General features: G+C 45.2%; 1 protein-coding gene across 4 annotated transcripts in view; it reads right to left on the bottom strand.

The window, feature by feature from the left end:
• LOC134608848 (growth factor receptor-bound protein 10-like) overlaps positions 1–27595 on the bottom strand; it is a 568153-nt gene that overhangs the window by 275902 nt on the left and 264656 nt on the right. For all 4 annotated transcript variants that reach the window (XM_063452029.1, XM_063452030.1, XM_063452031.1 and 1 more), the window contains one exon: positions 14754–14869. In XM_063452029.1, the coding sequence (XP_063308099.1) occupies positions 14754–14869 (116 nt within the window). The remainder of the gene's footprint in view (positions 1–14753; positions 14870–27595) is intronic.

Raw genomic sequence — 27595 nt, 5'->3', positions numbered from 1 at the left:
CTGTGTAAGTTAAGGGGATTATGAGTCACTCTGAGGGGAGGAGATGTGTGGGAGGTAACAAGCACTGTATTGGTTACTGTCCTAATTAATGTGAATCCCTCCCTTGCATGGGAGCAGGCTTTATAAGAAACCCTGGAATAAACGATTGTCAGTTGTACTCCTGAAACTGTGTGTCGTCCAGTTATTGGGAGTGCTGTGGGGATATTGCTGTACCTTTCTACCTGCTGGAAACTCTGCTGTGGATTTACTAATGACTTGTTCCTGAGCCTCCCTAGGATCTTAAGTGGAGAATAGCTGCGAGAAATCAGCTCTCCGCTACATTAGTTGGCAGCGCTGGGATCCAGACTCACAGAGGAACAAGGATTAATGGAGATTGACCTTTCTACTCTAAAGAGATCCACATTGAAAGAACTTCTGGAAGCGAAAGGTGTTTCAGCCAGCAGCAAATCTAAAGCAACACTCATCACTGAAGTGATGGCAGAATACAGAGCAGAGGAGGTCCAGGCCACGGAACAAAGAACTGAAACGGAACATGAGGAGTTCCAAAGACAAGTACAATGCAGGCTGGCCTTTTATGGAGAAAACCCACCAACAGAGATCATCTCTAAAACTATGACAGAGGTGCAGGAGTTTGTGATGAGCAAAAGGAGACCACAAACACCGGAAAGAAGTGCAGCAGGAGCTGTGACACAAGAGGGTAAGCCCAAAATTCCCTATCAAGCCTTTAAAACGTATGTAGAAGCAGAGGAGGATATAGATGCCTTCCTCCAAGACTTTGAAAGACTGTGTACGCTGCATAACATACCAAGGGAAGAGTGGGTACCCATATTAGCAGGACGGCTGTTAGGGAGGGCAGCTGAGGCCTACCATAGTATACCAGACATTGAAATTAGAAACTATAGCCGTGTAAAAGAGGTTATCCTGGCCCGGTATGCAATGACACCGGAGGCATACCGGAGGCGCTTCAGGGAACTGAAAAAGGCTGACAAGGACTCGCACGCAGAGTGGGCTTGCCGACTAGAAAGGGCAGCTCTTGGGTGGATGCAGTCAAGTAAAGCGCGGTCCATGGAGGACTTGTTACAAATGTTGTTATTGGAACAGTTTTATGAGGGGATATCCGCAGAACTGCAGGAATGGGTGAGGGATCGTAACCCCACCTCCCTCACCGAGGCTGCTAAAAGGGCAGATGATTTTATGGATGCCCGCAGACAAACCAAGGCAGTGAGTACTAAACCTGCCATGCAACCGCTGGGAGGAAATTCTTTCTCCACTAACCCTCAGCCCCCACCAAGACAACTCCCTCCACCGGCACCGGCAGCAGCGCAACCGAGATATCGCACACCTGCTTCTGTGCAATGCCACCGGTGCCAGAAGTGGGGACATTTTCAGCAAGATTGTCCGCAGTCTAGAGACCGCACCACTTGGATCCGACCAGGGCCTCCACCACCACCACCGAGAGCAGCAGCGCATCACTACCAGGACGAGGTACCACTTCCCTACAGCTCTGCAGTTCCAGTCACGACTGTGGAACAGTGGGAAGTGCTGCATGAGGCCAACCCATAACAGGCACAGGCGGACAATCGACAGCACCATAGGCAGACTGTATACCTAGAAGGGAAGCATATGCAGGGGCTCAGAGACTCGGGAGCCACCATCACCTTGGTTCAAAGTCATTTGGTTTCTGACAAGGCCAAACTTAATAAGACTGTGGCTGTCAGGGTTGCAGGGGGAGCCGTGTATCGGCTAGACACAGCCAGGGTACACTTGCATTGGGGTGCGGGGTTCGGGAATGTGGAAGTGGGATTAATGCCGCAATTACCTGCTGAGGTGGTCCTGGGGAATGATCTGGGCAAACTCACCTCCGCATTTGAGCCCCAAACTACTGAGGAAGCGCACCCAGTAGTCACCAGGCAACAGGCCCGCACCCAGAACAACAACGCACTGCCGGAGGTCCAGGTAAGAGATTTCTCCCCTTCCCTAGACTGTATCCCTTGGGCCCCCCCTGGCGAATTTGTAGCCGAGGTGATCACTGACCCTACCCTACAAGTATACCGAGACAAGGTCACCTCTAACCAACCGGGGGCAGAGGGGGAAAGATTTGTGTGGGACAGACAGTTATTGTACCGAGAGACGAATAAACAGATAGCTGGGTCAGACCCCATTGCTGCAAGGCAGCTGGTTGTACCCCAGAGGTACCGAACCGAATTACTCCGAATAGCGCACGATATTCCGCTATCCGGACATTTGGGGGTCAGTCGTACCAGATATCGGCTGACCCAAAGTTTCTTCTGGCCAGGGATTAGCCAGGAGGTGCGCAGATATTGTAATACCTGTGATACGTGCCAGAGGGTAGGAAAGAGGGGGGATAGGCGTAAGGCTAAGCTGAACCCACTACCCATAATCGAAGAACCCTTTCATAGGATCGCAGTAGATATTGTAGGCCCCCTCCGGAAGCCTAGCCCATCGGGCAAACGGTACATCTTGACAGTAGTGGACTACGCCACTCGCTACCCCGAGGCGGTAGCCCTAACCAACATACATGCAGAGACGGTGGCTGAGGCGCTGATGCAGATTTTCTCCCGGATGGGGTTACCCAGGGAGATCATCTCGGATCAGGGCACTCAGTTCACGGCAGAAGTCACCCAACAGCTCTGGAAGTTTTGTAAAGTTAAGCCCATAATTAGTGCTCCCTACCACCCCCAGACTAATGGGCTCTGCGAACGTTTCAATGGCACCTTAAAACAGATGCTCCGAACCTTAGCAGACACCCACCGAGACTGGGAAAAATTCCTGCCGCATCTACTGTTTGCTTACAGGGAGGTGCCACAAGAATCTACGGGATTTTCCCCCTTTGAACTGCTATTCGGGAGGAGAGTAAGGGGGCCCCTAGACTTAATTAGAGAACATTGGGAGGGAGACCGTAGCGCCGACGGCACCCCTATTGTACCATATGTGTTGGCCCTCCGAGATCGCCTGGAAGCACTCACGAAGACGGTGAAGGAAAACCTACAGGCGGCTCAGACGCGTCAGCGCACCAGGTACGATAGGGGCGCCAGGGACCGTAGCTTCCAGGTCGGGCAGAAAGTTTTAATTTTAAAACCTGTCCGACACGATAAGCTACAGGCCGCCTGGCAAGGCCCTTATAAAGTGGTAGAACAACGATGTGACACCACTTATTTAATTGGCCACTGCGCAGGAACTGGAGGGCGACGCATGATCCATGTGAACATGCTGAAGCCCTACCAGGAACGTTCAGAGGAGGTGACAGCTATCTGCGCACCCACCTCTGAAGAAGGCGACAGCCTACCCCTCCCCGATCTGTTGGAAGACGGACAGCTGGCTGGGGATTTAGGAGCAGTTGTATTGGGGGATCGGTTGAGCCCACAGGAGCGTATCAAGGTACAACAACTACTGCACGAAAAGCAGGAGACCTTTTCTAATGTACCTGGATACACCCCTCTGGCTACCCACCGAGTAGAAACCCCAGGACAACTCCCCATGTGCCAGCCCCCGTAAGGCATCCCTGAAGCGGTGCGGGAGAATATGCGCAAAGAGATTGGGGAGATGATTCAGTTAGGAGTAATTGAACCCTCGGATAGCCCCTGGGCTTCTCCAGTGGTCCTCGTACCAAAACGGGACGGCACAACCCGCTTTTGCGTGGACTACAGGAGATTGAATGAGAAGACAGTATCCGACGCATACCCGATGCCTAGGATAGATGAGTTACTGGACCGGATGGCCAGGGGTCAATACCTTACCACTATTGATCTGTGTAAAGGGTATGGGCAGATTCCCTTGGCCCCGGACGCCATCCCTAAGTCCGCCTTTGTCACCCCATTCGGCCTGTACCAATTCAAGGTCATGCCGTTTGGGATGAAAAACGCGCCGGCTACCTTCCAGCGGATGGTGGACCGCCTCCTAGATGGGTTCCAAGACTATACCTGCGCATATTTCGATGATATTGCCATATTTAGCGATACCTGGCAGGAGCACTTGGCCCATATAGGAGCGGTTCTAGACAGGATCAGGGAAGCTGGTTTAACCTTAAAACCAGCTAAATGTAGCATTGGGATGGCCGAGGTACAGTACCTGGGCCACAGAGTGGGCTGTGGTAAACAAAAGCCGGAACCAGCCAAAGTGGAGGCGGTAGCACAGTGGCCTACCCCGAAGACTAAAACCCAGGTGTTAGCATTCCTAGGGACAGCAGGGTACTACCGGAAGTTTGTCCCCAATTATAGTGCCCTGGCCAAACCCCTCACTGACCTGACCCGTAAAAACCTTCCCCGCCATGTAACCTGGACCCCGGAGTGTGAGCAGGCATTCCAACACCTGAAAGATGCACTTGTTAATGCCCCTGTCTTGGCCGCTCCCAATCCAACTAAACGTTTTCTTGTTCACACAGACGCTTCTATGTTTGGATTGGGGGCAGTACTGAGCCAAGTCGGGGCCGATGGCGGAGAACACCCCGTGGCTTACATCAGTCGCAAACTTTTACCCCGGGAAGTAAGCTACGCCGCCATCGAGAAGGAATGCCTGGCTGTGGTGTGGGCCTTGAAGAAATTACAACCCTATTTATATGGACAGGCTTTTTCCCTGCTCACGGATCACAACCCGTTAGTCTGGCTGAACCGGGTGGCTGGGGACAATGCCAGGCTGCTGCGCTGGAGTTTGGCGCTGCAGCCTTTTGACTTTAACATTCAGTACCGCCCGGGTAAGCAAAATGGAAACGCCGACGGGTTGTCACGACAAACTGATCTGGAGAAATGATCCGTGAGCACCCCGGTCATCCCCAAGCCGATCCGTATGGGATCAGACTGTGTATGCCGGCTTGTGGGCAAGGGGGAGCAGTGTAGCGGAATGCAGTAAGCCTGTCCTGTAACATGCTTGTGTGACTGTATTCGGTATATTTTGCCTGTGTTCATTTTCCTATTCGTATATTTTCTGTGTGAATTGTATGCTATTCGGTAGTTTCCATCCGTACCATATGCATATGGAAACTACCGAACTGGGGGACCACCCCAGAGAGAAGTGTGTTAGCAATTAAGGTTTGCATTCTTTCTAAAACCGCAAGTTAACAAGCTCGTTAGGATTGTATCTGGGTGGCCGCCATTCGGCATGCGTACACATGGCGGCGGCCATCTTACACATGAAAATCTCAGCGGTGTTTGGTCGTCGAGTGTCTGGAACTCAAATCGGACACTCAAACAACCGAACACCGCTATGACCTCCAGAGCTCCGTAACTGCCGAACGGAGAGTCCTAACGAATCCCCATTCGGTAGAAACAAAGTACCGAATGAGGGAACCAATATCTAGGCGAATTGAAGTATGGATGGCAATTATAAGTGTATGTTTTAACTGCCGAACGGAGACCAACCGCGGGGCCCAAATCTATGGAACCCTTTTCGGATACCAACTCGTGTGCGGTCGGTCAAACTTCACCTCCACGTAACTACCGAACCACTGGTCCGATCTGGGTGAATTTTGGATATAATAGTCACCCAGATCAGGGCTACCTAGCGGTACCCTAATATTAATGTTATGTGATGGTTTAGGGGTACATCCAGGTTTGGGGTAAATTACTGTGTAAGTTAAGGGGATTATGAGTCACTCTGAGGGGAGGAGATGTGTGGGAGGTAACAAGCACTGTATTGGTTACTGTCCTAATTAATGTGAATCCCTCCCTTGCATGGGAGCAGGCTTTATAAGAAACCCTGGAATAAACGATAGTCAGTTCTACTCCTGAAACTGTGTGTCGTCCAGTTATTGGGAGTGCTGTGGGGATATTGCTGTACCTTTTTACCTGCTGGAAACTCTGCTGTGGATTTACTAATGACTTGTTCCTGAGCCTCCCTAGGATCTTAAGTGGAGAATAGCTGCGAGAAATCAGCTCTCCGCTACAGATAGGGAATTTTTTTTGAATATTTTTATTGGAGTCACAATAAATTGTGAGCAGGCACATTGTGGATTCATAGAAATAGCATTTGGTTGCCTGCGCAGAGGCAGAGATATCAAAATAAACAGGCATTGAAGTGAATGTAAGGTATCTAAACTTTGCGAGAGGAAAGGCGCTGTATGTCAACCATTATAACTATACATAGGCCATTAGTAGCATTTATCAGGTTAATTACTCTGGCAACAACTAGAAGATGCATGCTTGCAGGATCCAGTAAGCAATCGGTAAGGAGTATAAACATAACATTAAGTCCTAGCTGCCTGGTCCGGGTCTAGCATTGTTCAAACTTTATAGTATATAATAACCATTTGGCATTAAATGATAACATATCGGCAGGACCTTGCTGTCTGACCTGATTCTCATTGGTTATCTTTATATTTTTATATTATATATATATTTTTTTTTCCATATTTATTGCCAAACATAATGCTCAGTAACATGTAAGCGTGTAAGCATGTAGGTATTCATTGAAATAGCTTATAACGCATGGTCTAGTATAGACTGTTGCTAACAGTGCAGTACTGGTAGAGGGTAGATAAACGGACTCCCTATATAAAATGCTGTTGTCTGGTATAGTACACGTGCATTAACTTATATTAGTCTGGCATCTTGAGGCATCAATATATCCTGTTTACATCATTGCAGCCGCTAGTTAAGGACAATATGGGCATGCCTCGCACTGTGTGCAGTAATTAGTGGAGCTACAAAAGCAGTGTACATGCTTTACTGGGCTTATTAACGGCCCCTGGATTCGTGAAGGACCTGCACATTGATGCTAATTGCTTAACTTGTAAATACAAGCGCGGAAATAATAAAATAAAAAATAAATAAAATAAAATAAACAATAAAAATAAAAAGAGAGGAAAATGAAAAATTGTGAACTATCGAACGGCAGCAAGGCCTTGTCAGACCGCTTAGCCGTCTGGGGGGGGGGGGGGGAGAGTCTCACATGGCGCTGCCACCACACCGCCCCTGGGTCGCCAGGCCTCTAGATAGGGAAATTGATAGCTAGGCTAGGGTATTCAGTGTCCACTACAGTCCTGAAGGACTCATCTGATCTCTGCTGTAAGAACAGCACCCCAAAAAGCCCTTTTTAGGGCTAGAACATCAGTCTGCTTTTTTTTTTTTCTGTATAATGTAATTGCAGTTGCCTGCCTGCCAGCTTCTGTGTCAGGCTCACAGTGGATACTGTGCCCACTTGCCCAGTGCCACCACTCATATCTGGTGTCACACTAGCTTAAGCTTGACATTTAAAAACAAAAAAAACTTTTTCACTGTTATAGATTGAATAGCAGTTAGTTGTCTTCAAGCGGTTGTCAAGCCTTCAGCGTGTACTCTGCCAACTTCAGCAAGTGCATTTGCCCCTCATATCTGGTGTGACTATAGTGTGCCTTTAAAAAGAAAAAAAAAAGTTTTTCACTGTAAGCTAATAGCAGTCAGTGTCCTTAAAGCGGGTGTCAGACCTTCAGCGTGTACTCTGCCAACCTCTGCCAGTCCACTTTGCCACTCATATCTGTTGTGACTATAGCGTGCCTTTAAAAACAAAAAAAGTTTTTCACTGTAAGCTAATAGCAGTTAGTTGTCTGCAAGCGTCTGGGTGTCAGGCCTTCAGCGTGTACTCTGCCAACCTCAGCAAGTGCTCTTTGCCACTCATATCTGGTGTGACTATAGCGTGCCTTTAAAAACAAAAAAAAGTTTTTCACTGTAAGCTAATAGCAGTTAGTTGTCTGCAAGCGTCTGGGTGTCAGGCCTTCAGCGTGTACTCTGCCAACCTCAGCAAGTGCTCTTTGCCACTCATATCTGGTGTGACTATAGCGTGCCTTTAAAAACAAAAAAAACTGTTTTTACTGTTATAGATTGAATAGCAGTTAGTTGTCTGCCAGCTTCTGTGACAGGCTCACAGTGGATAATGTGCCCACTTGCCCAGTGCCACCACTCATTTCTGGTGTCACAATAGCCTAAGCTTGACATTTAAAAACAAAACACGTTTTTCGCTGTTATAGATTGAATAGCAGTTAGTTGTCTTCAAGCGGGTGTGTCAGGCCAACAGCCAACCTCTGCCAGTGCACATTGCCACTCATATCTGGTCTCACAGCAGCTTGCACGCATAGTACCACTAATCAAAAAAAAAAAAGACAGGCAGAGGCATGGTCGTGGTGCTGTGATTCCCTTTGGCCCTAGAATAATGCACAGTTTTCAGAGGCCACGTACCCTGAACTTGAAAAGTTCTGAGGACATAGTTGACTGGCTAACACAGGACACCCAATCTTCTACAGCTTCCACTCGGAACCTTAACGCACCATCCTCCTCCAGCTTATCTTTGGGCACCTCTCAAGATACCACTCACCCGCCTGCCGCCACCACCAAAACTAGCACCACAGCCGCTTCACTTGGTATGTCAGAGGAGTTATTTACACATCAGTTGGTAGAAATGAGTGATGCACAAGCATTATTGCCAGAGGATGTAGATAACAGGGATATGTCTCAGTCAGGCAGCATTACACACATGGACGTACGGTGTGATGATGATGATGTTGTACCCGCTGCTGCTTCCTTTGCCGAGTTGTCAGATACAAGTGAAGCGGTTGATGATGACGATGCGTCCATGGATGTCACGTGGGTGCCCGCTCGGCAAGAAGAAGAACAGGACGAAAGTTCAGATGGGGAGACAGAGAGGAGGAGACGAGTTGGAAGCAGGGGGAGGTCGTCGCAAGGAGCTAGTGGCACAGTCAGACAGCATGCATCGGCACCCGGGGTCAGCACGCCAATCAATGCATGCTGTGTCAACCACCAGAATGCCGTCATTGCAGAGCTCAGCAGTGTGGCATTTTTTTTTGTGTGTCTGCCTCTGACAACAGTGATGCCCTTTGCAACCTGTGCCAAATGAAACTGAGTCGTGGGAAGTCCAACACCCACCTAGGTACAACTGCGTTGCGTAGGCACATGATTGCACATCACCAACACCTATGGGATCAACACAGAGGAAAAGCAGCTATGCTAGAGTGGGCGCGAGCCCGAGAACTACCAATAACTCTCCAGATAATTGTCCAAGCTCAAGAAGTATGCGAGACCTGCAACGAGGTTAAGAAATGGCCCCTCACAAAGCATTTAAATAAAGGAACAATAGCCGGACAGATCTTGCAGATGGACTACATTGGTCCCATGCCTAAAGGAAGAGGGGGGCTGATGTATTGTTGTACTGCTGTAGACACCTTTTCCGGAATTCTGAAAGTATTACCCTGCAAACATGCGAACCAGGCCTCAACACTTCAGATGCTACAGACTCTTGTGATTGCTTATGGACTGCCATCTGAGATTCAGACAGACAATGGAACCCTCTTCACTGGACAGCTCATACAGCAGTGGGCAAATGACTCAGGGATTAAGTGGATCTTCCACGTCCCCTATCATCCTCAAGCTTAGGGGTTGATTGAAAGGTGCAATGGGCTTTTAAAAGAACAGATTTGGAAGCTATCCCCAAGTAAGACATTGAGGGGGTGTGACCGGGTGATCACGCAGGCAGTTATGATACTAAATAGTAGACCGATAGGACAGTTTTCACCTTATGAAAGATTGACTGGACAGGTAGGGACACCAACTGTGTCAGTTTGATTAAGGTTCAAGGGATCTTCCCCCCAACAGGTGGGGAAGAACAAATTTAAAGTGGTCAGCCAGAACCTAGTTGAGATTGTACAGGGTGATGAATGGATGACATACATCCTTCCCATGGGCGGGATATTACCAGAAGGGACTGAAGTGACCTTTGCCCTAACAGAGGAGCTAAGAGATGATAATGGTTGACCACAGGGATGGTAAATGTGTTATCAGATTGGTGGGAAATCCCATTGACCAGGGGGTGTCCAGGACAGATTTTCTCACACACTGTATTAGGCGTGGTATCCATTTGGATCCCACGGAAAGTATTAGTGACATGGGAGGAAAGCAATACCTTACAGACAGGTTCCAAAGTATGGGTGCTACCACGAGCAGATGAGCAGGTCAAAAAGATGGGAGAAATACTGTCCAATGGACCTGGTGACACTAAAGTTGTATTACTAAGTGGAGGTACTCACTCTGTTTTCTTTCCTTCCAACAGATTGGTGGCTATATAGACAAGTCGGATCCCTTGTTCTCCAACTCATACCTGAATCTATTAGCAAGTTATTTGAGAGTGTCAAACAGCACGGATTGCTGGATTTGTGGGGCCATATCATGCAGCGAGGAGAGCAGTTACTCATATGTTGGTGTTCCATGGACATTGGAGGAGTTAAAACAATATAATAATACAGGATTTGGCTGGTACCGAGAAGAAGGAAAGCCACAATCATTGGACAGATTGCATATTATAAACCGAACTCAGGAAGGTGCTAATTGTATCAGTTCACATAACAACGGAGCCAATGCCACTAAAATGAGATATTCTAACTGTACATCTGCCTGGGTAAAGGGCTATGGTAATGAACAACATTGGGCCATGACTATCAAAGACTCCAGCCCAGTGGTGAGAGTAATACGTATGACCTCTCATGGTGCAATAAAAAGACTGAGCTTTCCCTTCATTTCTATACTCCTGGACACTTGTTTTAGTGGGGCCCCAGATAATAGTTACAGTGTCCTTCCCAGAGGTGTGTATTTTATGTGTGGTAATTGGGCCTATAGATGGTTACCTAGTCAATGGGAAGGAGAATGTTACATTGGATCAATCATCCCCGCCATAAGGCATAGAAATAACTTTCCAGAAGGCATGATTAGAAATAAAAGGTGGAGTTCATTTATCGGAGAACATGAAGCTAATTCTGGAATTGTATTTCCCGGCTGGGGAGTATATTGGTCATTAACTCGAATAGAAGCTTTAAAAAAGCTAGTGGATGAAGCTTTAGATGAAACCGTGGATGCTATTAACAAACTATCCCAATAGCAGGTACAAATGAGAGCAGTGGTGTTGCAAAATAGACTGGCATTAGATTATGTCTTGGCCGCCAAAGGAGGCGTTTGTGCGTTGGTAGGGACAGAGTGCTGCTCATATATTGTCAATAACTCTGGAGCAATAACACATGATATTTCAAAGATAAATGATACCAGGAAGAAGCTCCAGAATCCACCGGATAGTGGGCCTTTTGGGTGGTTGGGAAATTTAGGGTTTAAAGTAATGCAATGGGTAGTAGTGGGTGTTGTTTTATGTTCAATATTGTATTTTTTTTGTAAATTTGATTATATGTGTGGGAAAGCAAGCTATGAAGAAAGTAAGACTTATACAGGAAATATATGAGTTATATATAGTTATTACTCATGTAATGGGATCAACAGGTGGGTTGTATTGGTTATGGGCAATGATAAATGTTCTATTATTGTGTTCCCATTCATGTGCAATAACTTATGATACCTATAGGGGGTGTAGTGAGCTATATGACATTAAGAGCAAGAAGATGGCTGCTGCATATTTAATGAGACATGTGCTTTAGGGAGGAAGTGACCTATAGGTGGCATAGTGAGCACTGTGACGTCGAGTGAATAAAGATGGCTGCCGCATAGTCAATGAGACATGTGCTTTAGGAAGATATTGAGAATTCTTAAGTCACTTCCTTTCACAAATGACCACATGTAGTATCCGCCTCCTAGAGATGACCATTAGGCATTGGTTATGTTACCTCTGTGGGTGGATACTAGATGGGGGGTTATTTAAGGGGTTACCAGAAACTAGAGAGCAGTTTCATTACTGGGTCGGAAGAAGCCAGGTGTCTTTAGAGGTGCCCTTGTAAATCCATTTAACATGTGGCAAGGAACTCAACTTATTGTTCTGTGTGTTATGCTGATTCAATTATCCTGTGTAAGCTGCTGAATCTCCATGAATAGAGCTAAGTAGATTTCAGCTCCCATTTTGTTCAAATCTGCTAGGCGCTCCAGGAACTCTGCAGTTACTTTCCTCACGAACTGCACGTATTTCTCCTCGGGTTGGGTCCAAAGTAAGCCAGCCGCATGGCAACCTCTCTGTCCAACAGCTCCTGAGTGTAGCCAGGCGCCATGCTTGCTCTGCCGACATTGGTTCCTTTGTAGATAGGGGCGCTGTACGGGTACTAGCGTTACCCTCACTTTGTAAATCCACGAACGGTGTCTCTGAGCTGCTTTACCTCGCACTAGGACGCCATCCCACCGCTTGCCACCAATGTAACGGATCGCCTGGCACCCCGATTGGGTACCTCCGTTGAAGGATGCTCCTAGCGTTTCCTGAGGACTCCAAGCACTCTGGCAGACACCACAATCACCGAATCTGAGAAGCATATAAATCCTCTCAAGCCTCTGAATGCTGTAGACAGTTGAATAGGAACCATACGAATAGGTTTGCACTCCTAGCAGTCAAACTGAAACAGCATGCAATAAATCCTCCCCCAAGAATGAGACGACACTTCACTTTGAGGGTTAAAACAGGAAGTACACTGATTTATTCACACAACTGTCTTATAAAGGATTCTCCCATGAAAGGGAGGGATTTACAACAATTACATAATACACCAATCACACAGGAGTTACCTCCCACAATGCCTCCCAATCCCTCCCCTCTGGCCTGGAGATAATTGGGGAAGAAATCAAATTATCTCCTAGGACAGAGGCAAACTCCATTACACACATGGCAGACAAAAAGACAGTAAAAGACATAAAATTACTTACTGATACATTTAGGACATAAAATATATACATTCTCACAGCAACACTGTATTAATGTGAACGTTCATTGCGTTTCTGTTGTATCAAAGTAAAACACTTGTACACTGCTATAACTTTAAACCTGTACTAACAAATGTATGTAAAGTGAAACATGTAATATGTAAAAACGAAATAAAAAGAAATTGAATAAAAAATAAAAAAATATATATATACATTCTACATATCCCCAGATAGCTTGGATCTGAGCGCACATTATTACCGAATGGCGCTCAGATCATATACATACAGTTCAATTGCCATGGAGCCAAAGTCTTTCGTTACACGAATGGGCTCCATGGCTTAGCTATCTGGGGTAACATATTCACATATTCCAAAATACTGAATGAACCGGTGTTCCACCTTAAGGGCACGAATAGGAACCAGGGGGCGGACGGCTCAGCAGTGTTCGCGCAAATAAGTGTCCGTTTTTAGTTCCATAGTTTTCTGGGCGGTCAATTGGCGGCACACTCCAGCTCCCAGGTGGTCCATTGTTCGCCAGTTTGTTCGGTAGCTGGAATCTACCGAACACCCCGGCAGAAAGGCATGAATAAGCCTTTCTGCAGGGAATATAAACGGTTTAACCTGCAGGGCCATAGTCCAAAATCAGGAGGCTAGCAACCAAGGCTTCTCCAGTTCACAGTGGTGAGGCTGGTTTCGCCACAATATGTTTTTTACATCTACATCACTGGACTAATACGGCTACAATCTCTACTTATACACACACACACATATATACACACACACACACACATATATATATATATATATATATATATATATATATATATATATATATATATATATATATATATATATACACACACACACACACATATACACACCATTTTTTTTTTTTTATTATGAACTATATTTAATGTAATTTTTTCCACCATTTCACCAGCAGGGGGACTGTCTGTCAGCCCGTGGCCATGTGACCGCTCAGTAACCCCGCCCGTGGGGTCCTAATTTGCTGAGAAGGGAATGTCTAGGCTGTAGGTTAAGTAATTAGGAATACTTTGGGCATACTAGGTACGTGGGGGGGAGGGGAGCGCAGGTTATTAGTTATTAATTCATTTTTTAGTTTAATTTAATTTACTGAGTGCATCGACCCCTCAAGGCACTCAGGAGACAGGCAGAGCATTGGAAGCCTGCCTGATGGCTTCCGATGCTCTGCCTCATTGTCGGGCGCGACATGGGGCAGCTGGAAGCAGTCACAATCGTTTAGACGCTCAAATTTGCCGTGGACGTATCAGGTACATCTGAGGTTGTTAACTACCATTTTTTTGTTGGACGTACCTGATACGCTGTCACTAAGGGGTTATAGGAACACTGCAATTGAGGTTTTCTACAGATCCTGCATATTAAACTGCAAGACATCCTCAAACAAAACCCATGGAAGGCCATAGTAGCCCTGGCTTGAAATTCAGCGGTGCTACAATTAGGCATCCACTTATTATAAAACTTGCTTCACACAGATTTATTTCACATGATGACCAAGATGAGAGGAAAGCTGAAGATTTCAGGATGAGAACAAATCCACCTTTGATGTAGATAGTTGGTGCACAAACAATCAAAATCCCGAAATGGAACACCCATAACTAAATCATCCTTCTAAAATCTATTTGTGCTACATAATTTGGATACAAAAAGCTACTCACATAAACATGTACTGATACAATATGCTTTATTACCGTACTATACTATATTTAAAATCCAAAACCCAAAAGGTTTTTATATTAAATGGTATCACATTTGCTATCAGATTGATCAAAAGAGGATTAATCCCTAAACAATGTAGTGAGAATCAATCTGAAAATGTCAGGCTAAAATATAAAAACTGTGACTAATGCATATGATTTGTTACAGCTTTATTTGAAAATTCAGTTTTCAATTCAGTTAAAGCAGAGTCTTAATAAAATGCTATAAAGGTGTGTCTGTCACTATATATTTACCGAAGTCATCACAAAACAGAAAGGAACAAGAAATAAGTGAGCAAGAAAGTAAGCAGGATTATCAAAATAGCTTTGTGTAGATAAATATTGAATAAATAGACTTTTTTTGGAAAAGCATGAAAAGAAAAAACAAATATTTGCTTACCACAGGATTCTTAAAAAATTCATATTTTGCATAATTCTTTCTAAACAGAAATTTGCTTTCACTTGACATCAATGTCTGAACTTGTACAACAATTTCATGGTCTTCTATGCACCTCTCTGTATTGCAAGCAAAGAAAAAAATCAGTTAATTGTGTCATCACTTTTGAGACATACATCAAATTCATTATTTTAATTATCTGGTCAGGTTTTGCAGAATTCATATAAAGAGTGCACAATATCCTCTTCTCGGTTTCCACATTCCAAGCATGCAAATATCAAACTGCCTCGAATTCCTTTTTGTTATTGTGTATATCCATAATACCCTAACTAAAAAAAAATGGTTTTATGTGTGTAAACCTAGACAAAGAGGACACAAATACAAATAAATAACTTCCACTCCTATTCACACATGTGCTCTGTCCAATTAGTTGATTTCCTCCCTTTCAACGAGTTGAAATCCTCATACACTGCAGTAATCCGAATGTCTGTGAACATTCAGTTTTGTTTTGTCTACTGTAGGGTCACGCTTACCTGATATAATTGTTTCCATTACACACTCAAATGTTAAAGGGACACTCCAGGCACCCAGACCACTTCAGCTCATTGGAGTGGTCTGGGTGCCAACTCCCACTACCCTTAACCCTGCAAGTGTAATTATTGCAGTTTTTTTAAAACTGCAATATTTACCTTGCAGGGTTAAGTCCTCCCCTAGTGGCTGTCTATTAGACAGCCACTAGAGGAGACTTCCTGCTTCATAGCACAGGTTTTCTGTGCTAGAGCGTCGCTGGACGTCCTCACGCTGTGTGAGGACCTCCAGCGTCGCTCTATTCCCCATAGGGAAGCATTGAAATTCATTTTCAATGCTTTCCTATGGGGTGCGCTAATGCGCATGCGCGGCATTGCCGCGCATGCGCATTAGGTCTCCTCGGCCGGCGGGCGAGATCAGTCTCGCCCACCGGCCGACGTAACCAGAAGGAGGAGCGGCGGGGGAGGAGGAAGCAGCGACGTGGGACCTGTCGCTGCCTCCGGTAAGTCACTGAAGGGGTTTTCACCCCTTCAGTAACCGGGGATTGGTGGGTGGGAGGGAGAGGGACCCTCCAGTGCCAGAAAAACGGATCGTTTTTCTGGCACTGGAGTTTCCCTTTAAGTTTAAAAAAAAAATGTAAAAGTACAGGCGATTCCTCTATCAAGGAAAAACTGCAAATGCAGAACACAGAGACCCATGAGGAAACTGGTTGTCAAAACACCTTGTGGCTCAACCAATGTGACAAATGGTATAGAAAGCACCATGCATCCTGTCTACCTTTAAAGATTAGCTTAGAACTACATCAATTTGCAATTGATTTACGGTTGATTTGTTAATTGCTTTAAATTAAATTGTGTAAAAAAGATAAAGTAATCTTTCCATTTTGATATTTCAACGTTACAAACCTGCAGATAAATAACAGGTACCGACACTACTAACTACAGGGAGGGGCGGGGCCGGACCGCCGAGCCGGCTGGTCGCATGCAGGACCAGCTCCGGCAGCCAAACACTAGCAAAAGGCATATTTTGGCGAAAATTTGGCACAAAACCTGCCGGCAATGGTGGCCCTCGCTGGGCAGAGAGCCCTGGGGTCCAGGGTGAGGCTGGCCCTACAGGCTACAGTCCCCTGGAGGAAGAATCCTACCCGACTTTCTTAAGGCCTACTCCAGAGGCGAGCGGGACGGACGGCCGCTGCCCTGCCGCTTACTGCCCGGGGCTTAGAGTCGGACCCGTGGGGGTACCGGCCCCGTTCCCCCCCCCCCATGGACTGGTCTACAACCTCGATGACCAATCTACCAAGCCTGCACCTTGAATCTCCCGCCCGTACTGCAGACCGCATGTCGGGCCCAAGATGGCCGCCAAGCGCCAAACTACAAACATAAGAAAGCCTTGAAACGCAAACAAGCAGAAAACACTAACGCTGAATCTGTCCTCACTTGCCGAGACTTCTGAAGGAGCAGGGAATATAACTCCACTTACCCAGCCCTATCCGCCACACATGGGAGAGAGGCTGAAGAGGCGGCTACACAACCCACCAGGCACACGGCAAATCGACATGCTCGACGGTGAGCCAGCCGACGGACTCCCCGAAAGGAGACTTGCACTGCGATACGACGCCACATACCACACTCCAAGCAGAGAGAGCCCCGACCGGGACTACCGTGCTCCCTTCGTCCAGTCGGGAGAACCCTCAAACAAGCGGCAACACAAGTCGGAAGAAAACATCCCCACCAGATACCGCCATGCCGCCCAAGTATGAGCTCACAGGGACTTACCCTAACCCAGCGCCCGTTGAGAACCGGCTAAACATCTTTGGACATTCCGCAGCCGATCCTAGCTCTTGGGGACACCCACCTGCTTCCCTGAAACGCTTCTTATGTCAGATCGTCTTACGGCAAATTTAATTGACTTGCTTTATTGGGCCACAGGGCAATGTAGTTCTGCCAGAGCAGAGGGAGGAAGAGTCTCTAAGACACCCACGTTAGCACTTGCATGCAGCTAATCGCCTATTGAGTTCTTACTATTGCGTGTTATTATTATTATTATGAGATAAAGCACCTAATCTACTATGTATAAGATGCACTGATCCAAATAGAATTGCCAGATAGTATTCCACAACTTTTTAAATCGTATGGAAGCAACACTCAATCGCTTGTCAATTAGATGGTTAAAGTGGTCACAAAATGGTCTAAATTAGCGTGTTCAACAACTATTTGTACGTGTGTCATGCTAACCCCAGTGCAGCAAATTGTAATTCCTAGCCAAGCTCATCTCTCTGCTCCTTTAGCATAAACTGAATGTACTAGCGGTGTAAACTGCTGGAGCACCAAATGCGTAATACTCTAAAGTTATATTGGCATAACTAACCTAATCGCAAGTATAACCTCACATGTTATGCCACAAAGTGACACCTATTAACTTGCTATATTAATGTGTCATGTATTAAACCAAAAAAAAAAAAGTGCATTGTTTATCTGCCCCCCACTGTAACTTATGTCATGAAACCTGCATATGGAATGCTGTTGGGGTACCATATGTATGTCTGTAACTAATATACGCACTGCAAAAATAAAGAATTTAACAAAGGGGGGATACACAGAAAAAAAAAAAAATACTAACTGCATATTACTACATATTACTATTTATTTAATTGCTCTTTAATCCGATGTTGTTGATTCTAGTCAAAGGGTATACGTTAATCATTTTTATGTTAGAAAACTTCTGACTGACCGTATTTAAATCATCTTACGTGTACCAAAAAATATGCTCGTATTGTTTTGTACATCAAATCTTGTGCGGTTCTAGGCTTAGCGGAGGGGGAGGAAAATTTTACAGTCACAACTTGGCAGCATAACTATAATATATATTATATATACAAGGCATAATCCTAGCTCTTAATACTTTTCATACTTTCGGTATAGGGGTTCATGTCTGTATAAAGGGTTATAGATAATCCCGGCAAAAGTATTGATACATTGTATGGTTACATTCCAGTCAGAACTACTATCAGTTGTCTGTACTTGTTCAAACGGGCACGCTAAACATCTACCTAAATACGAGTTTCCATATCACAATATACAAACCTGTAAGTTACTTTTCGTGTTATAACTGTTTCTGGCATATACATAGCACAGATGCAGAATAAGTTATATACAAGTTAAATGTTATGTACATGGTCCGTACTGACCCCAAAATACTAAAAAAAAAAAAAAAAATAGAACAAAATACTTATTTCATAGGCACGTAAACCAATGTAGTCCTACAGTGAGAAGCATACTTAGCTCTATAGAGCAACTACACATTACGTATAATTAGGTTATACAAATACCTGGAGTCGACAATCACAACAAACACCAAACATTTGTACACCGCTTAAAGAATTCATAAGGACAAACAACTGCTTAACAGGTACACAGAGGTAATCATATAATGCAATCACACCAAATTGTTTGAACGTTAACCCCTTCAGGACAAAGTCAATAGTACACGTTCTGATCAAAACAAAATGTAAACAAAAACTGGAATGTGCGCTATATGTCTGTTCAACTGTAATTCACCTCTTTCATATAAACCCCTTAAGGACAGAGCCAAATGTACACGTTGTGATCAAAACAAAATGTAAACAAAAGCTTTAATTTGTGCTATAAATCTATTCAGGCATAATTCGCCTCTTTTATATTCTATGCACCCACAATTATTATATATCATTTTATTCAGGGGAAACAGGGCTTTCAGTTAACATCAAATATTTAGGTATGAAACAATTTAATTTGAATAAAATATCAAAAAATGGGAGAAAATAATTATTTTTTTTTAGTTCTAAATGACATTTTAACTGTGAATGTCATAATACTGTTTGCTTTTAATGCAATAAAATACACATATTTGTATTCAGTGATGTTTCATGTGTAAAACAGTACCCCCTGGGGGGCGGACGGTCGCATGGCCGCAGTCCTCCGGGCCAAAAAGCTAATCAGCCGAGAAATAAGGGCCCATACACCCACCTTACACTCGCCAGGAGAGCACCTAAGACCCACGCGAACCAGATGGGTCGGAAAAATAAAAAAGCTAAGCCTGACAGCCCCCGCCAGAACAGGGACATCGGGGAATTGTGGCGGCAAGCGCAAGAGGCGGCGGAGGCCAAGATGGCGTACCTGCATGGCGGCTGCTCCGACTTCACGGATGGCTACTCGGATGAAGGAGAGAGTACCTCCGTGGTGGCCAAGTCAGCCCCAGCGACAACACAGGCGCCAACCCACAAGAAATCCCCTACTCCAGTGACCATGGAGGCGATTGGGGACCTAATGGCGACCCACCACGAGAAACTGGCGGCCGAGGTGGCCCTCATCAGAGGGGACATTCAAGGCCTAACGACGAGGCTGAGAGCAGTGGAAGCCTCCTCCACTGACCACACCACCCAGCTAGCAGACCTCCAAGCGGTGGTCCGGACGCTACAACAAAAATCCTGGCAGCATGAGCAACAAATCTCTGCACAGGAAGACAAGAACCGCAGAAATAATAATTTAAAGCTCCGGGGAGTCACCGACTCAATACCCGACGAAGAACTCCCACACTTTCTCAGACGGCTCCTCACTGAGTTACTGAACCCTAAAGCGGCAAAAGCAATCGCCCTGGAGGGCCTCTTCCGCACACCGAAACCACCGAAGGCCCCGCCGACTGCCCCAAGGGACCTGATTGTCCAGTTTCAGTCCGCCAAAGACAGGAGAGCGGTGCAGGAAGCCACTAGACACCAAGCCACCTACCACTTCGAAGGGATGACCCTCTCCTTTTTCGCGGACCTTTCAGGCGGGACACTAGCATGGAGAAGATCCATGAACGCATTCACGGCCTTGCTTCGGCTCCACCAAATCAGGTACCGCTGGGGACCCAGCCGCACCATACACATTGACAAAGGGGATGCCAAACACGTTATACGGGACATGCAAGAAGCGGTCGGGATATTGGGCCTACTCAACTTACCCACAGGCTCGCTCACACTCACGCCGCACCCACCAGGCCGCACAAACACACTTGGAGGTGATGCCATGAACGCCCCGGAGTTTATCCCCCGGGGGAGGCCTTCAGGCCCGTACGCCAAGGCTACCACTTGAAGCCGGACTCCATCCCATGCGAACTCTGCTAAAATCACATCAGACCGCAAAGTGGCATTGTGAACTGTTGGACTAATACTGACAATATAACCACACCAACGATTCTTCTTACAACAGCATCTCTCTTTTATTTTTTTTTTACTTTCATGTTTCAAGTTGTGTTAATCAGTCCATTTTAATGTAGCCCTCCGATAGTAGGCTTTAAACCTGCCTGCACTGACTGACCAAGCATTTGTCTGAAATACAGACTGCCAACGTAGCTCCATATCAATTGTGTAGTAGAACAGGTTTTGAGCCACTGTCATTATATTCAGATTCTATGTTGCGTAATTTATAGCATTAAGTAAGTGTTAGTCTATCTCATGCGACAATTATGTCCCAAACCTACAAGCCCACGTATCCCCGGTACATATAATTTGTAACCGCGACGCCCATAATGGGCCTGGAAGTAAAGGTACGCTCAAACTAGCGGGGAGCACTTCACAGTGGTACTGAACCTGTGCTGAGGGACATAGCACACAGCAGGCAATCGCGGTACAGTGACACTGTATATAACACAGCGACACTTGCAAGATAGTAGACCTAGCCACCCACACCAACTGCTAACACGAGCTCCTGATACTGACATAGCTAATGTATAACAGTTAAACACTTAGCAGACACAAACGCTGGTCAATACCCCTGAACCGAACGAATACCTAAACCGATATGTAAAATATACAACCCTCACATTACACGTGCAGTTAAACCAAACCCCATACGAAACCACACTACCTATAGGCGTGATGGGCTACAAGGCCCCAACCTAAATTACTAAGGCTGCAGAACAGGTTATTCCTATATGGATTCTCATTAAAAGTACTGTTTGACTTATTATACCGTACTGCCCGCACGTTGTGAAAATGCATGCAGCAGCGTGGCCCTGTATACCTGTTGCCCTTTCACGCATAATCATATGTTGCTATATCGTTTCTTCAATGTTAAACGTTCATCAACGGTTCCTTCTAATGTTAACAGGTCTCTAGGCATATATAGACAGACTTCGAGGACGTGCTATCACATAACCCTGCAATGCTTAACCTTTCTGTTTTATAATGTGTTAAACATAAAAATGTGCTGAAACAGCGAAACGGAGCAAGTGAGAGCTTATGACGGTTAATATCGTGTGTATTATGCTTCGTTATGTTATATGCATGTTCCTGCACTCGTTATTGTGACGGTGCAGGACGACTTGTCCACCTTGCACAATAAAAAATAAAGAATTAAAAAAAAAAAAAAAAACAGTACCCCCTATGTACAGGTTTTATGGTGTTTTGGGAAGTTACAGGGTCAAATATAGCATTTTTCAGTATTTTCACATTGAAATTTGCCAGGTTGGTTATGTTGCCTTTGAGACCGTATGGTAGCCCAGGGATGAGAATTACCCCCATGATGGCATACCATCTGCAATAGTAGACAACCCAAGTTATTGCAAATAGGGTATGTATGGTCTTTTTTTTAGTAGCCACTTTGTCACAAACACTAGCCAAAGTTAGCATTAATATTTGTGTGTGTGTGAAAAATGCAAAAAACGAATTTGAACGCCAATTGGCCAGTGTTTGTGACTAAGTGGCTACTAAAAAAGACTGGACATATCCCATTTGCAATACCTTGGTTTGTCTACTATTGCAAATGGTATTCCATCATGGGGGTAATTTCCATTCTCAAAGGCAACATAACCAAACTTGTGAATTTCAATGTGAAAAAACTGAAACGCAAGCCTTATATTTGACTCTAACTTTTGAAAACACCATAAAACCTGTACATGAGGGGTACGGTTATACTCGGGAGACTTCGCTGAACACAAATATTAGTGTTTCAAAACAGTAAACGGTATCACAATTATATCTTCCGTGTAAGTGTCATTTGTGTCTGAAAAATGCTAAATATTGCGTAGTAATACATTTTACTGTTTTGAAACACTAATATTTGTGTTCAGCGAAGTCTACCGAGTAAAACAGTACCCCCCAAGTAAAGGTTTTATGGTGTCTTGGAAAGTTACAGGGATAAATATAGTGCTAGCAAATTAAATTCCCTGGACTCTTGGCCTGGGTTGTTAGCCAGGTCCCGCAAATTGTAATTAATAAAATGACCTAATTATGTAAAATTATTACATAAATATATATGTAGAATGTATATATATATTTTTTCAATTATATATATAATTATATATATAAACACACACACACACTTAGGTATATAGATATAGATAGAGAGATAGATAGATAGATAGAGTGTGGCAGGGTCAGAGAGGCTTTTTATGTTATGGAGCGCTCTCTATTCCCAGCATGATAGGGTTAATTGGTGGGAGTCACCCCTTGAACCAAGTGAATGTAATTAACCAGCACTAGGGTTTTAAAAGGTTAGCCTCTGAAGACATGGGGGAATCTAACAGCTGGGAGAGAGGAGGCAGTTAAGCCTGAGACTCTGAGAAAAATTTACTGTGTGAAGCCTGCTTAAAGTGCTGTATTTCATTTTGTTTAAAACTGGGAACCAGATTAGCTGGCCAGTTGAATAGTTAGTAATACTGTTGTTTAGTAAGTCTCCAAGTTGGAGTATGATTTATTTTATTTTTATTTTATTTTTGTGGGAGAGCACAACCTTGTATATATTGTGGAAAGTGACAAACTGCAGTACTATTTTATCCTGACTGTTGCATTTGAAGTTTATTATGAATAGCCTGGCCATCCTGCCACTATACACATACATACACACATACATATATATATATATATATATATATATATATATACACACACACACACACACACACATATATATAATTATTTTGTTCTATAGGTAATTTGAGATTATATATATATATATATATATATATATATACCGTATATACTCGAGTATAAGCCGACCCGAATATAAGCCGAGGCCCCTAATTTTTCCCCAAAAAACTGGGAAAACTTATTGACTCGAGTATAAGACTAGGGTGGGAAATGCAGCAGCTACTGGTAAATTTCTAAATAAAATTAGATCCTAAAAAAAATATATTAATTGAATATTTATTTACAGTGTGTGTATAATGAATGCAGTGTGTGCGTATGAGTGCAGCGTGTGTGCGTATGAGTGCAGCGTGTGTGTATGAGTGCAGCGTGTGTGTGTATGAGTGCAGCGTGTGTGTGTATGAGTGCAGCGTGTGTATGAGTGCAGCGTGTGTATGAGTGCAGCGTGTGTGTGTATGAATGCAGCGTGTGTGTGTATGAATGCAGTGTGTGTGAGTGCAGTGTGTGTGTGTGAGTGCAGTGTGTGTGTGTGAGTGCAGTGTGTGTGTATGAATGCAGTGTGTGTATGAATGCAGTGTATGAATGCAGTGTGTGCAGGGCCGGTGCAAGGATATTTGCCCCCCCCATATGTCCTGACCTCCCCTCCTCCTCCCTCAGTGGTCCTTACCTCCCCACCCCCGTGTTCCTTCACCCCCCTCCCCCAGTGGTCCTGACTCACCCCTCCCCTAGTGGTCCTTACTTCCCCCTCCCCTCCCCTAGTGGTCCTTATCCCCCCCCTCCCTCCCATAGTGGTCCTTATCCCCCTCCCTCCCATAGTGGTCCTTATCCCCCCCTCCCTTCCTCCCATAGTGGTCCATATCCCCCCTCCCTCCCATAGTGTTCCTTTTCTCCCCCCCTCCCTCCCATAGTGGTCCTTATCCCACCCCCCTGCCTCCGATAGTGGTCCTTATCCCCCCTCCCTTCCATAGTGGTATAGTGGTCCTTATCCCCCCCTCCCTCCCATAGTGGTCCTTATCCCCCCCCTCCCTCCCATAGTGGTCCTTATCCCCCCCCTCCCTCCCATAGTGGTCCTTATCCCCCCCTTCCCTCCCATAGTGGTCCTTATCCCCCCCCTCCCTCCCATAGTGGTCCTTATCCCCCCCCTCCCTCCCATAGCGGTCCTTATCCCCCCCTTCCCTCCCATAGTGGTCCTTATCCCCCCCCTCCCTCCCATAGTGGTCCTTATCCCCCCCCTCCCTCCCATAGCGGTCCTTATACCCCCCTCCCTCCCATAGTGGTCCTTATCCCACCCCCTCCCTCCAATAGTGGTCCTTATCCCCCACTCCCTCCCATAGCGGTCCTTATACCCCCCCTCCCTCCCATAGTGGTCCTTATCCCACCCCCTCCCTCCCATAGTGGTCCTTATACCCCCCCCCCTCCCACAGTGGTCCTTATACCCCCTTTTTTTTATTATTTTTTTTATTATTATTATTATTTTTTTTTTATTATTATTTCTTATTTTATTTTTTTTTCGTCCCCCCTCCCTGCTTGATACATGGCAGGGAGGGGGGCTCTCCTTCCCTGGTGGTCCAGTGGCAGTTCAGTGGGGGGGAGAGGGGGGCTGGCAGAGCTGTACTTACCTGTTCTGCAGCTCCTGTCAGCTCTCTCCTCCTCTGCGCCGTCCGTGCAGCTCCTTCTATCAGCTCACACTGTAAGTCTCGCGAGAGCCGCGGCTCTCGCGAGACTTACACTGGGAGCTGACCGAGGTGCTGAACGGACGGCGCGGAGGAGGAGAGAGCTGACAGGAGCTGCAGAACAGGTAAGTACAGCTCTGCCAGCCCCCCTCTCCCCCCAGTCTGTATTATGGCAATGCAAATTGCCATAATACAGACTCTGACTCGAGTATAAGCCGAGTTGGGGTTTTTCAGCCCAAAAAATGGGCTGAAAAACTCGGCTTATACTCGAGTATATACGGTATATATATATATATATATATATATATATATATATATATATATATAATAAGATAGGGCTGCACCAAGTAGAGAGAGATAGTCAAGTAAAAATTTCACTAGGATACCCGTGGATAGCCAAGAAAACTTGATAGAGTATGGTTTCTTGGTAGAGGTAGGTGCGTCTGATGTTGACTGTTCAGTAGTGTTGTCGCGAACCCGAAATTTTCGGTTCGCGAACGGCGAACGCGAACTTCCGCAAATGTTCGCGAACCGGCGAACCGCCATTGACTTCAATGGGCAGGCGAATTTTAAAACCAACAGGGACTCTTTCTGGCCACAAAAGTGATGGAAAAGTTGTTTCAAGGGGACTAACACCTGGACTGTGGCATGCCGGAGGGGGATCCATGGCAAAACTCCCATGGAAAATTGCACAGTTGATGCAGAGTCTGCTTTTAATCCATAAAGGGCAGAAATCACCTAACATTGACACCTGTCCTCAAAGCCCTGCCCTGATACACACTGACACAGAGCAGAATAGAGACTGTTACCCCTACATAGGGTCACTTGGCAGATATGGCGGGGTCGTGGGAGGGGGAGGATGACTTTCACCTCTTCCCCTGTTAGATTCCCGTTGTGCTGTGACATCACCCTTATACGCTGTGTAAAGCATACTATTTAATTTGATCAGCATGGCCACTTGAGTTTTTATAGTTTTCACGCTGCTTGTAGTTTATATATGGTTCACAAAAATCAAACAAACGATAAAGTAAACGTGTAAGGATTCAGAATATTCTTTCAAACCCTTACACATTGTGTGTACGTATTTTTTGTCTTAAGTTTGTGGCTTTAAAGAGGTTTACGTTGTTTCTATGATGTGTATAACATGTTCTTGTAAATGTTTGTTACATTTTTCCTGGAATTGTAATTTTTCAATCTGAATAAAGATACATAGGGTCACTTGGCAGGTATGGATTGACACCTGTCCTCAAAACCCCTGATACACACTGACACAGAGCAGAATAGGGACTGTTCCCCCTACATAGGGTCACTTGGCAGATATGGATTGACACCTGTCCTCAAAACCCCTGATACACACTGACACAGAGCAGAATAGAGACTGTTCCCTGTCCACAGAGACCATGATACACACTGACACAGAGCAGAATAGAGACTGTTCACCGTCCACAGAGACCATGATACACACTGACACAGAGCAGAATAGAGACTGTTCCCCGTCCAGAGAGACCATGATACACACTGACACAGAGCAGAATAGAGACTGTCCCCCCTACATAGGGTCACTTGGCAGGTATGGAATGACACCTGTCCTCAAAGCAGAGCACACGCTGAAGTAGGCCTGACACCCAGACGCTTGCAGACAACTAACTGATCTTCTATTACAGTGAAAAAAAAATGATTTCTTTAAAATCTAAAGCTTAAGCTATTGTTAAAACAGATATGAGTGGTGGCACTGACTGTGCAAATGGGCAAGGCATCCAACCTCACACAGAAGCTGGCAGGCAGGCAACTGCTCTTCTATTACAGTGGAAACAAAATTTTGGTTGTAAAAGCACGCTATAGAGACACCAGATATGAGTGGCAACTGTCAAAGTACGCTGGCAGGGTTGTGCAGGGCACACGCTGAAGGAAGGCCTGACAGAGCCGCTTGAAGGACACTGACTGGCTGCTATTAGCTTACACTGGAAACCTTTTTTCTTTGTAAAAGCACGCTAAAGAGACACCAGATATGATTGGCAACTGTCAAAGCACGCTGGCACAGGTCTGCAGAGCACACGCTGAAGTAGGCCTGACACCCAGACGCTTGCAGACAACTAACTGATCTTCTATCACAGTGAAAAAAAAATGATTTCTTTAAAATCTAAAGCTTAAGCTATTGTTAAAACAGATATGAGTGGTGGCACTGACTGTGCAAATGGGCAAGGCATCCAACCTGACACAGAAGCTGGCAGGCAGGCAACTGCTCTTCTATTACAGTGAAAAAAAAATGATTTCTTTAAAATCTAAAGCTTAAGCTATTGTTAAAACAGATATGAGTGGTGGCACTGACTGTGCAAATGGGCAAGGCATCCAACCTGACACAGAAGCTGGCAGGCAGGCAGGCAACTGCTCTTCTATTACAGTGAAAAAAATTATTTATTTAAAATCTAAAGCTTAACCAATTGTTAAAACAGATATGAGTGGTGGCACTGACTGTGCAAATGGGCAAGGCATCCAACCTGACACAGAAGCTGGCAGGCAGGCAACTGCTCTTCTATTACAGTGAAAACAAATTATTTTAAATCTAAAGCTTAACCAATTGTTAAAACAGATATGAGTGGTGGCACTGGGCAAGTGGGCACAGTATCCAATGTGAACCTCACACAGAAGCTGGCAGGCAGGCAACTGCTCTTCTATTACAGTGAAAAAAAAATATTTATTTTAAATGTAAAGCTTAACCTATTGTTAAAACAGATATGAGTGGTGGCACTGGGCAAGTA

This window comes from Pelobates fuscus, chromosome 4 (assembly GCF_036172605.1).
Source record: "Pelobates fuscus isolate aPelFus1 chromosome 4, aPelFus1.pri, whole genome shotgun sequence".
NCBI classification, from domain to species: Eukaryota; Metazoa; Chordata; class Amphibia; order Anura; family Pelobatidae; genus Pelobates; species Pelobates fuscus.
Note: the sequence above shows the minus strand (reverse complement) of the source record. Positions and strands in the feature narration are given on the sequence as shown.